This window comes from Misgurnus anguillicaudatus, chromosome 19 (assembly GCF_027580225.2).
Source record: "Misgurnus anguillicaudatus chromosome 19, ASM2758022v2, whole genome shotgun sequence".
NCBI classification, from domain to species: Eukaryota; Metazoa; Chordata; class Actinopteri; order Cypriniformes; family Cobitidae; genus Misgurnus; species Misgurnus anguillicaudatus.
The window spans coordinates 49092894-49103696 of record NC_073355.2 but is presented as its reverse complement, the minus strand read 5'-3'; the positions used below and the strand labels follow the sequence as shown (position 1 = coordinate 49103696).

The following is a 10803-nucleotide window of genomic DNA, read 5'->3' as shown; positions in this document are numbered from 1 at the left end:
AGTAATAATCCCGGTACGGGCCTTGGTGATGATACCGGTATGGGCCTTAGTGATGATACCGGTACGGGCCTTAGTGATGATCCCGGTACGGGCCTTAGTGATGATCCTAGTATAATGATCCTAGTACGGGCCTTAGTGATGAAACCGGTACAGCCCTTAGTGATGATACCGGTACGGGCCTTAGTAATGATCCTAGTATAATGATCCTAGTACGGGCCTTAGTAATGATCCCAGTACGGGCCTTAGTAATGATCCCGGTACAGCCCTTAGTGATGATCCCGGTACGGGCCTTAGTAATGATCCTAGTATAATGATCCCAGTACGGGCCTTAGTAATGATCCCGGTATGGGCCTTAGTGACGATACCGGTACGGGCCTTGGTGACGATACCGGTATGGGCCTTGGTGACGATCCCGGTACGGGCCTTGGTGGCGATCCCGGTACGGGCCTTGGTGACGATCCCGGTACGGGCCATGGTGACGATCCCGGTACGGGCCATGGTGACGATCCCGGTACGGGCCTTGGTGACGATCCCGGTACGGGCCTTGGTGACGATCCCGGTACGGGCCTTAGTAATGATCCTAGTATAATGATCCTAGTACGGGCCTTAGTAATGATCCCAGTACGGGCCTTAGTGATGATACCGGTACGGGCCTTAGTGATGATCCCGGTACGGGCCTTAGTAATGATCATGGTACGGGCCTTAGTGATGATCCCGGTATGGGCCTTAGTAATGATCCTAGTATAATGATCCTAGTACGGGCCTTAGTAATGATCCCAGTACGGGCCATATAGACGATACCGGTACGGGCCATAGTGACGATACCGGTACGGGCCTTAGTGACGATCCCGGTACGGGCCTTAGTGACGATCCCGGTACGGGCCTTAGTGATGATCCCGGTACGGGCCTTAGTGATGATACCGGTACGGGGCTTAGTGATGATCCTGGTACGAGTCTTAGTGATGATCCCGGTACGGGCCTTAGTGATGATCCCGGTACAGGCCTTAGTGATGATGCTGGTACGAGCCTTAGTGATGATCCCGGTACAGGCCTTAGTGATGATCCTGGTACGGGCCTTAGTGATGATCCTGGTACGGGCCTTAGTAATGATCCTGGTACGGGCCTTAGTGATGATCCTGGTATGGGCCTAAGTGATGATCCTGGTATGGGCCTTAGTAATGATCCCGGTACGGGCCTTAGTGATGATCCTGGTATGGGCCTTAGTAATGATCCCGGTACGGGCCTTAGTGATGATACCGGTACGGGCCTTAGTGATGATACTGGTACGGGACTTAGAAATCAGGCATGAAAACGGGTCAGGGGTGAAAAAGGTGAGAAGGGCGCTCAAGGGGCGATGTGGCCTCTGATGGGGCCGCGAGGTGGGAGGACCCCCCAGAATAAATATTATGACCTCATTAGGGAACATGCTGTAACTTAACTTATTTATTCTTCAGGCATGTGATTAAATGTGGAAAGCTGTAACAAGTAGCATTCCCATACTATTTTAAATCTGCAATAATTTTATTTTGCCATAATCTGACCATCAGTCGCAAGGCCATACAATTTTAAGTTGGCCTTGCAATAGGGTGGACCTGAAGGCCTACATCTAATTCAAAATTACTTAATTTTACAATATAGTACTGGTTAAATCATTTACATTATGGTTTTTGAGTCATGGGTTGAATAATTTTAAGATAAGCAAAAAAGTGATGTGGGAAAATAAAATAATAACAAATCAAGACATTACAATAGAAAAGAACAAAGTTACAAATAAAGTAAGATCTAACAGTATTGATTAGGTAGAGAAACCTAATTTTCATTCTATAAATTAAATATAATTGATCTTTTTAAAGCTATAAAAGTGATTTTCCTTTTGTCTTGTAGTTTGATTAACATAATGACTCGAACATAAGCATTTCTTATAAGACGAACTGTCCCTTTAACAATGGAGAAGCGATCTATACACTGACACATGATCAACTGCTCACTTATAATAAACGACTGTTTTTATGAGAATACTTGCAGAGACTGTGGTATTACAATATAGTTTGTGCGTATATCTCCTGTCAAGCTAAAAAAAATATGCGTTTGCTTTGCGTGATTGTTGAAACGCGCGTTGTGCGTGGGCTTGTGAGTTTGTGCGCGTATGCGCACTGAAAACAGTTCACTTTAGCATCTTTGTCGCTCAAATTGTCTAAAATCGCTTAAATGTTACTGTAAACTTCCTTATTAACTGTATTAGTAACAGTATGTTCTTATTACAGCATGTCATTCAATATTTTGCAGTTTCACCATATTTACATTTAAGTACTTACAGCTGTAGACCAATGTGACTTACAAGCGAGGAGTACGTCCATAATTCGTTCCAATTCCAACAAGCAACTTGTTGTGTATAATTTGAGAAGACCAGCAATGATGGAAGTAAATAAACAGCGACTTTTGATGCAGTTTGAGTTAAATCACTCCTCAACTTGGCTCATCTTTGTTTTCACCGTCACAAACGGAAATACCTATGACGCAGTTTTTTTACCTGACGGGAGGGGTTCTGGTGGACCAATCACAGCGATTGCGGTCCGCGTAGATCTGACGCGCTGTTAAAATTTTTGTGAGGTGCGCGTCAGGCTACGCAGAGCTACGCACAGGCCACGGATAGGCCTAGTACGGGCCTTAGTAATGATCCTGGTACGGGCCTTAGTAATGATCATGGTACGGGCCTTAGTAATGATCCTAGTACGGGCCTTAGTATTGATCCTAGTATAATGATCCTGGTACGGGCCTTAGTAATGATCCTAGTATAATGATCCTGGTACGGGCCTTAGTAATGATCCTAGTATAATGATCCTGGTACGGGCCTTAGTAATGATCCTAGTATAATGATCCTGGTACGGGCCTTAGTAATGATCCTGGTACGGGCCTTAGTGATGATCCTGGTACGGGCCTTAGTGATGATACCGGTACGGGCCTTAGTGATGATACCGGTACGGGCCTTAGTGATGATCCCGGTACAGGCCTTAGTGATGATCCCGGTACGGGCCTTAGTGATGATACCGATACGGGCCTTAGTGATGATCCCTGTACAAGCCATAGTAATGATCCTGGTATGGGCCTTAGTAATGATCCTGGAACGGGCCTTAGTAATGATCCTAGTATAATGATCCCAGTACGGGCCTTAGTAATGATCCTAGTATAATGATCCTGGTATGGGCCTTAGTAATGATCCTGGTACGGGCCTTAGTGATGATACCGGTACGGGCCTTAGTGATGATACCGGTACGGGGCTTAGTGATGATCCCGGTACAGGCCTTAGTGATGATCCCGGTACGGGCCTTAGTGATGATACCGATACGGGCCTTAGTGATGATCCCTGTACAGGCCATAGTAATGATCCTGGTATGGGCCTTAGTAATGATCCTGGAACGGGCCTAATAGTGATCCTAGTATAATGATCCCAGTACGGGCCTTAGTAATGATCCTAGTATAATGATCCTAGTACGGGCCTTAGTAATGATCCTGGTACGGGCCTTAGTAATGATCCTGGTACGGGCCTTAGGAATGATCCTAGTATAATGATCCTAGTACAGGCTTTAGTAATGATCCCGGTACGGGCCTTAGTAATGATCCTGGTACGGGCCTTAGTAATGATCCTGGTACGGGCCTTAGGAATGATCCTAGTATAATGATCCTAGTACAGGCTTTAGTAATGATCCCGGTACGGGCCTTAGTAATGATCCTAGTATAATGATCCTGGTACGGGCCTTAGTAATGATCCTAGTATAATGATCCTGGTACGGGCCTTAGTAATGATCCTAGTATAATGATCCTGGTATGGGCCTTAGTAATGATCCTGGTACGGGCCTTAGTGATGATACCGGTACGGGCCTTAGTGATGATACCGGTACGGGGCTTAGTGATGATCCCGGTACAGGCCTTAGTGATGATCCCGGTACGGGCCTTAGTGATGATACCGATACGGGCCTTAGTGATGATCCCTGTACAGGCCATAGTAATGATCCTGGTATGGGCCTTAGTAATGATCCTGGAACGGGCCTAATAGTGATCCTAGTATAATGATCCCAGTACGGGCCTTAGTAATGATCCTAGTATAATGATCCTAGTACGGGCCTTAGTAATGATCCTGGTACGGGCCTTAGTAATGATCCTGGTACGGGCCTTAGGAATGATCCTAGTATAATGATCCTAGTACAGGCTTTAGTAATGATCCCGGTACGGGCCTTAGTAATGATCCTGGTACGGGCCTTAGTAATGATCCTGGTACGGGCCTTAGGAATGATCCTAGTATAATGATCCTAGTACAGGCTTTAGTAATGATCCCGGTACGGGCCTTAGTAATGATCCCGGTACGGGCCTTAGTAATGATCCCGGTACGCACCTTAGTAATGATCTAGTGCGGGCCTTATTAATTAATACATTGGTCAACAGTTATAAGCGAATCCGTATTGGTCGCTGCCAGAGGTTGGACTATATGCTTAACCGGCCGTTCTGTGCTTGCTCAATTTTAAACATACTTTATTTAGTCCCCTTAGGAGGTGACACTTAATTATTACAATAATTATTTCTAAACAGAGATCATGAACACTATCAACAGAACAAACTGACTGAAAGCTTTGTATAATTATGCCATAGTTTCCCATGTACACTTAGATAGATTAATATTGAAATAATCAGAGGTTGAAGTTGACCCTATTTAAAGTGATCAGATAACATTTACATGTTACTCTAAATGGAAATACATATTTTTTTGCCTCCACGCTTCTAAGTACACTTAAACTAATGCCAAGTGCTGGTCATATCACTCAAATCCTCAGCTGATGTATTATGTACTAGGTACTATCTAACTGTAGCCTGATTTCTGTCCTTACTGTAAATACGGATACATTGTTATTACTTGCAGTGTCAATTTACTTGCAGTGTCAATTTACAGAGCAACACAAAATAAAATCAAACATAACAATTTATTAGCTAGGAAAATCATAATTCAGAAGCCAATTTACAATTAAAATGCGAAACAATGAAATGAAAAGACCTGCATACCTGGCAAAAATGAAAATTTGGCTACAGATTCCTCAAAGTAAAATAAAAATACATGATGGTGTGTCTAAGATATAGCATCACGGGGTGCATTTCTAAATCTAGAAAATCCCCCTCAACCCTTGGTAAACCTTCCTTAATTATCCAGAGAGAACAAAGCATTGTACCACTTGCATTAAAACATTTAGAATGATATCAAACAAGAAAATTGTTCCCTGTGGATTCAGTCATTTCATGTCAGGATCTAAAATTAGCCTTACAGGGCTTTCCAAACTTTTTCAACCCATCAAGTAATCTCAAGACCCACCATTTTTTTTAAAAATAGAAATATAGGGGAAAATACAAACACATTTGTACCTTTCAGTACAAGTTTATTTGAAAACTATTAAACTATGGTAGGGCTGCACGATTATGGCAAAAATCATATTGTTTAGGCTTCTGTATTTGCATTGAATTGGAAATTATATATTTGAAAAATACAATGAATTGCAAGGAAACGGTGCACCATTGCAGACTTATACTGTATACTACTGAGGATGTAATGATATTATATCAGTCAGTTACATTAGTCACTGATATTATAGATATTACAGCTATATAGTCACTGATATTATAGTCAGTCGTGAACTAAATTGGTCCGGTCTAAGGCATAAAACTCCAGGGCTGAAAATGAGTCGCACTCCGGCCCTGCACATGAATGATTTCTATTGAGTGTGAAATTTTGCGTGTTTTTTAAGGTTAGCTTTTGTTTTGAAACTCTTTTCACACTCATGGCATGTGAACGGTTTCTCTTTAGTGTGAGTGATCAAATGTACATTAAGGTTTGTTTTTGTCTTGAAACCCTTTCCACACTGTTGACACACGTATGGTTTCTCTCCGGTGTGAATTCTCACGTGTCTATTAAGCTCATATTTCATTGTAAAACTCTTTCCACACTGATGACATGCAAACGTTTTTTCTCCAGTGTGAACTGTCATGTGTCTCTTAAAGGCGACTTCACTTGTAAAACCCTTTTCACACTGAGAGCATATGTAAGGTTTCTCTCCAGTGTGACTTCTCATGTGAATCTCAAGTCCATGTTTATCTATAAAACTCTTTTCACACTGAGGACATGCGTGAGGTTTTTTTTCGCTGTGAATCATCATGTGTCTCTTAAGATGACTCTCCACACTGAAACACTTTCCACACTGAAAACACAGGTAAGGTTTCTCTCCAGTGTGAATCTTTGCATGTACCTTAAGGTAACTTTCAACGGAGAAACTCTTTCCACATTGTTGACAAGTGTAAGGTTTCTCTCCAGTGTGAATTCTTGCATGTATTTTAAGGTGACTTTCAACAGAGAAACTCTTTCCACACTGTTTACAAGTGTAAGGTTTCTCTCCAGTGTGAGACCTCATGTGTATCTTAAGTTTAGATGTTGTTGTAAAACTCTTTTTACAGTGATGGCACGGATGTGGTTTCTCTCCGGTGTGAATCCTCATGTGTGCGTTAAGGTTATCTTTGGTTCCGAAACTCTTTCCACATTGTTGACAAGTGTAAGGTTCCTCTCCAGTGTGAATTCTCAAATGTTTCTTAAGGTTACATGCACTTGTAAAACTCATTTCACAGTGATGGCAGCGATGTCGTTTCTCTCTGGTGTGATTCCTCGAGTGTGCGTTAAGCTGAGGTTTGGTTCCGAAACTCTTTCCACACTGCTGACATGTGTAAGGTTTCTCTCCAGTGTGAGAACTCATGTGTATCTTAAGGTTACATGCAGATGTAAAACTCTTTTGACAGTGATGGCAGACGTGTGGTTTCTCTCCGGTGTGACTTCTTGCATGTATTTTAAGGTAACTTTTAATAGAGAAACTCTTTCCACACAGATGACAAGTGTAAGGTTTCTCTCCAGTGTGAGTCCTCATGTGTATCTTAAGTTTACTTCTCTCTGAGAAACTCTTGTCACAATGATGGCACCCGTGTGGCTTTTCCCCACTGTGAGTTTTCATGTGCTGGTTAAGGCTCGATTGAGAGGTGAAACTCTTTTCACATAGCTGACATGTGTAAGGTTTCTCTCCAGTGTGAATCCTTGTGTGTGTTTTAAGGTAAACTTTGGTTCTGAAACTCTTTCCACACAGTTGACATGTGAAAGGTTTCTCCTCACTGTGAGTCCTCTTGTGATCTGCAGGGCGTTCATCTTCACTGAAACTATTTTCACACTTTATGTCTTCTGTCTTCAGAGTTTCTTTCTGTGAAACATTATGGTTTATTTTTACAATCTGATGTTTCTCATCCACTTCAGCTTGACTCTCCTCTTTCACTTCCATCATATCTAAAATAAAGACAGTAAATAGTTTACCACACATGGTAAGGCAAGTTTATTTGTATAGCACATTTCATGCACAGAGGTCATTCAAAGTGCTTTACATAGAAATGAGAAAACAAGGTATAAGAGAAAAAAGTATGTAGAAATAGGAGACACAAAAATCAAAGATACATGAATTTAAAATATCAACTAAAACAAAATAAATGTGATTTTAATAAAAATGTGTGAAAAAGAATAAAACTTGAATTAAAGGTTGTTTTCAATCAGCTGAACAAATTCTTAAACTCAAATGGCTATCTGGACAACTTTCAATCTGGTTTCCGTCAGCATCACAGCACAGAGACAGTGCTCATAAAGATAATAAATGATATTCGTTTAAACTCTGATTCAGGTAAAATATCAGTGCTGGTGCTACTAGATCTTAGTGCTGCCTTTGACACAGTAGATCACACCATACTCTTACATAGACTGGAAAACTGGGTAGGGCTCTCTGGGATGGTCCTCAAATGCTTTAAAACATACCTACAAGGAAGAGGTACTATGTGAACATAGGTAACCATAAATCTGAGTGGACACCCATGACATGTGGAGTCCCACAGGGTTCAATTCTTGCACCGCTTCCGTTTAATTTGTATATGCTCCCACTTGGTCAAATAATGAAAAAGAACCAAATTGCTTACCACAGCTATGCAGATGACACCCAGATATACTTAGCCCTGTCACCTAATGACTACAGCCCCATTGACTCTCTATGTAAATGCATCGATGAAATTAACTGTTGGATGCGTCAAAACTTCCTCCAGTTAAACAAAGACAAAACTGAAGTCATTGTATTTGGAAATAAAGATGAAACTCTCAAAGTTAACACATACCTTGATTCTAGGGGTCTAAAGACACAAAATAAAGTCAGAAATCTTGGTGTAATTTATTGCCAGAATTAGATGTTTTGTCTCAAGACAGGACTTAGAGAAACTTGTTCATGCTTTCATCACCAGCAGGGTGGTTTACTGCAATGGACTCCTTATGGGGATCCCCAAAAAGATCATTAGACAGCTGCAACTAATACAGAACGCTGCTGCCAGAATTCTGACCAGAACCAAAAAATCTGAGCACATTACTCCAGTCCTCAGGTCCTTACACTGGCTTCCAGTTACATATAGAATAGACTTTAAAGTATTGTTACTCGTTTATAAATAACTTCATGGCTTATGACCCAAATACATGACTGATATGCTAATTAAATATGAACGGATTATTCAGATCATTGGGTCAGTTAGAAATACCAAGAGTTTACTCAAAACAAGGTGCATTAGCATTTAGTTATTATGCCACCTGTAGCTGGAATCAGCTTCCAGAAGAGATCAGATGTGCATCAACAGTAAACAGTTTTAAATCTAGATTAAAAACACATCTGTTTAACTCTGCATTTACTGAATGAGCACTGTGCTGCTTCACACTGACTGCACTTTTAACTCAAGTCACTTTTACTTCTGTTTTATTCTTTTTAACATTTTAAACTGTTTTATTAAAATCACATTTATTTTCTTTAATTGTTATTTTAAATTCTCATGAATCTTTGTCTTTATTGCGATTGTATCGTGTATCTCTTATTTTTACATTTTCTTTTTTCTTTTTTATATATTGTTTTCTCATTTCTGTGTAAAGCACTTTGAATGACCTCTGTGTATGAAATGTGCTATACAAATAAACTTGCCTTGCCTTGCCTAAAGTATAAAATGTTGGAGCACATCTGATCTCCTCTGGAAGCTGGTTCCAGCTGCGATTGGCATAACAGCTAAAAGTTGACTTTCCTTGCTTTGAGTAAACCCTTGGTATTTCTAGATTTCTGATGTGATCCTAAAGATCTGAGTGATCTGTTGGGTTTATATTCAATGAGCATATCAGAAATGTATTGAGGTCCTAGTCCACTGAGCGATTTATATACCATTAATAATACTTTAAATCAATCCTAAATGTAACTGGGAGCCAGTGTAGAGACCTGAGGACTGGTGTGATATGTTCGTATTTTCTGGTTCTGCTCAGAATCCTGGCAGCAGCGTTCTGAATGAGCTGGAGTTGTCTAATTGTCTTTTTGGGAAGGCCAGTGAGGAGGCCGTTACAATAATCCACCCTGCTGGTGATGAAAGCATGCACAAGTTTCTCACAAAGCATCTAATTCTTGCGATATTTTTGAGATGATAGTATGCTGATTTAGTAATTGCTTTCACATGACTACTGAAACTAAGTTCAAACTCCAGACTCACACAAGGTGTGGGGGGGGATCAAAAAGGTGACAAAAATAAATAAAAATTTAGAGAGAGAGATAGTAAATAAATGACTTGGTTTATTAAGTTATTAAGACTAAGTCAACATGAGGTTTAACTGTAGTAGAGCATTACATGGAGATCACAGTCATTCAATCCACTGAAGGTTGCTTTGGATATAACTCTTTAGCTGATGTTTCAATCTAATTCTACTGAATCTATTATAGATGCAGAAAGTCATTATCTCATGGATTTTAGTTTATTTCCCCCTCATGTTTCTCAATGTTTTTATGATTATTCCTCAACCATTAATAATAAAGATTGAAAAATAGACACCAACCTATTTGTTCCTCAGTATCTTCATCCTTTATTCTGCATGGTTGTGGATCTGTCATCTTCTCAAGCTCCTCTTTCACCAGCATCAACATTATGTCATGAAGATTTCAGTTGTCACACATGGAGTGATTTCTCTGTGTGTTTGACTCCAGCATTTATTGGTGGATTGTTGTAGGAGGAGCTTCACTGAAGATCTCAATCACTTTCACTCTATGGGTGTGAACTAGAAATGAAAGAATAGACATTAAAACATTTAATGTCAGTGAAACATTCACCATCTGTTTCAGACATTTTAATGTTTTATTTATAACAGATAATGGGCATATTTCTAACTTTGATCCTCATGTTTTGCTAAGATTGACTGTTATGTTATAGGGGTGTAATGATTCACTTGTTTTCTCACGCATTAATTACAGATCTGAATGTTTGTTGTAGACCTGGGTGACTTTACTTTTTTTTCAATTAATTAGAATAAACATTTTGAAGCTATTTTCATTTTATACTTATTGGGCGATTAAGTTTTTGAATAGAAGCTAGTTGCACGTCAAAGTGCAATGACGACGACATCATCTGATTATTGCAGCAGGGTTTTCCTGCACTGAAAAAGAATCAGGACCCACCAGATTACAAAAACACATTTATATTATTTTATTTACTTTTGACAATTGTTAAGTGTGTTGTGATTCGACAGCAGCTTAGCGTAGCAAAGCCATTTGAGCTTAGCTGGCGACTGATGTATTCTTATGAGTGGAGTTTAGTCAAAAACTCTTGCTTTGACTTCATTTAACCAGGAAGTAGAGAACTGTAGTCCAAACCGGCCGTTCACTGTAGGCTTTGAAAGGCGAATTCTGT

At 40.3% G+C, this 10803-nt stretch overlaps 1 protein-coding gene across 1 annotated transcript; it reads right to left on the bottom strand.

Annotated features, from left to right (window-relative positions):
- Window positions 1-3862: 3862 nt before the first annotated feature.
- LOC129422304 (uncharacterized) lies at window positions 3863-7354 on the bottom strand. The gene has a single exon (XM_073856548.1). The coding sequence runs from the start codon at window positions 7350-7352 to the stop codon at window positions 5754-5756; it is 1599 nt and encodes a 532-aa protein (XP_073712649.1). The 5' UTR covers window positions 7353-7354; the 3' UTR covers window positions 3863-5753.
- Between the last annotated feature and the right edge of the window lie 3449 nt (window positions 7355-10803).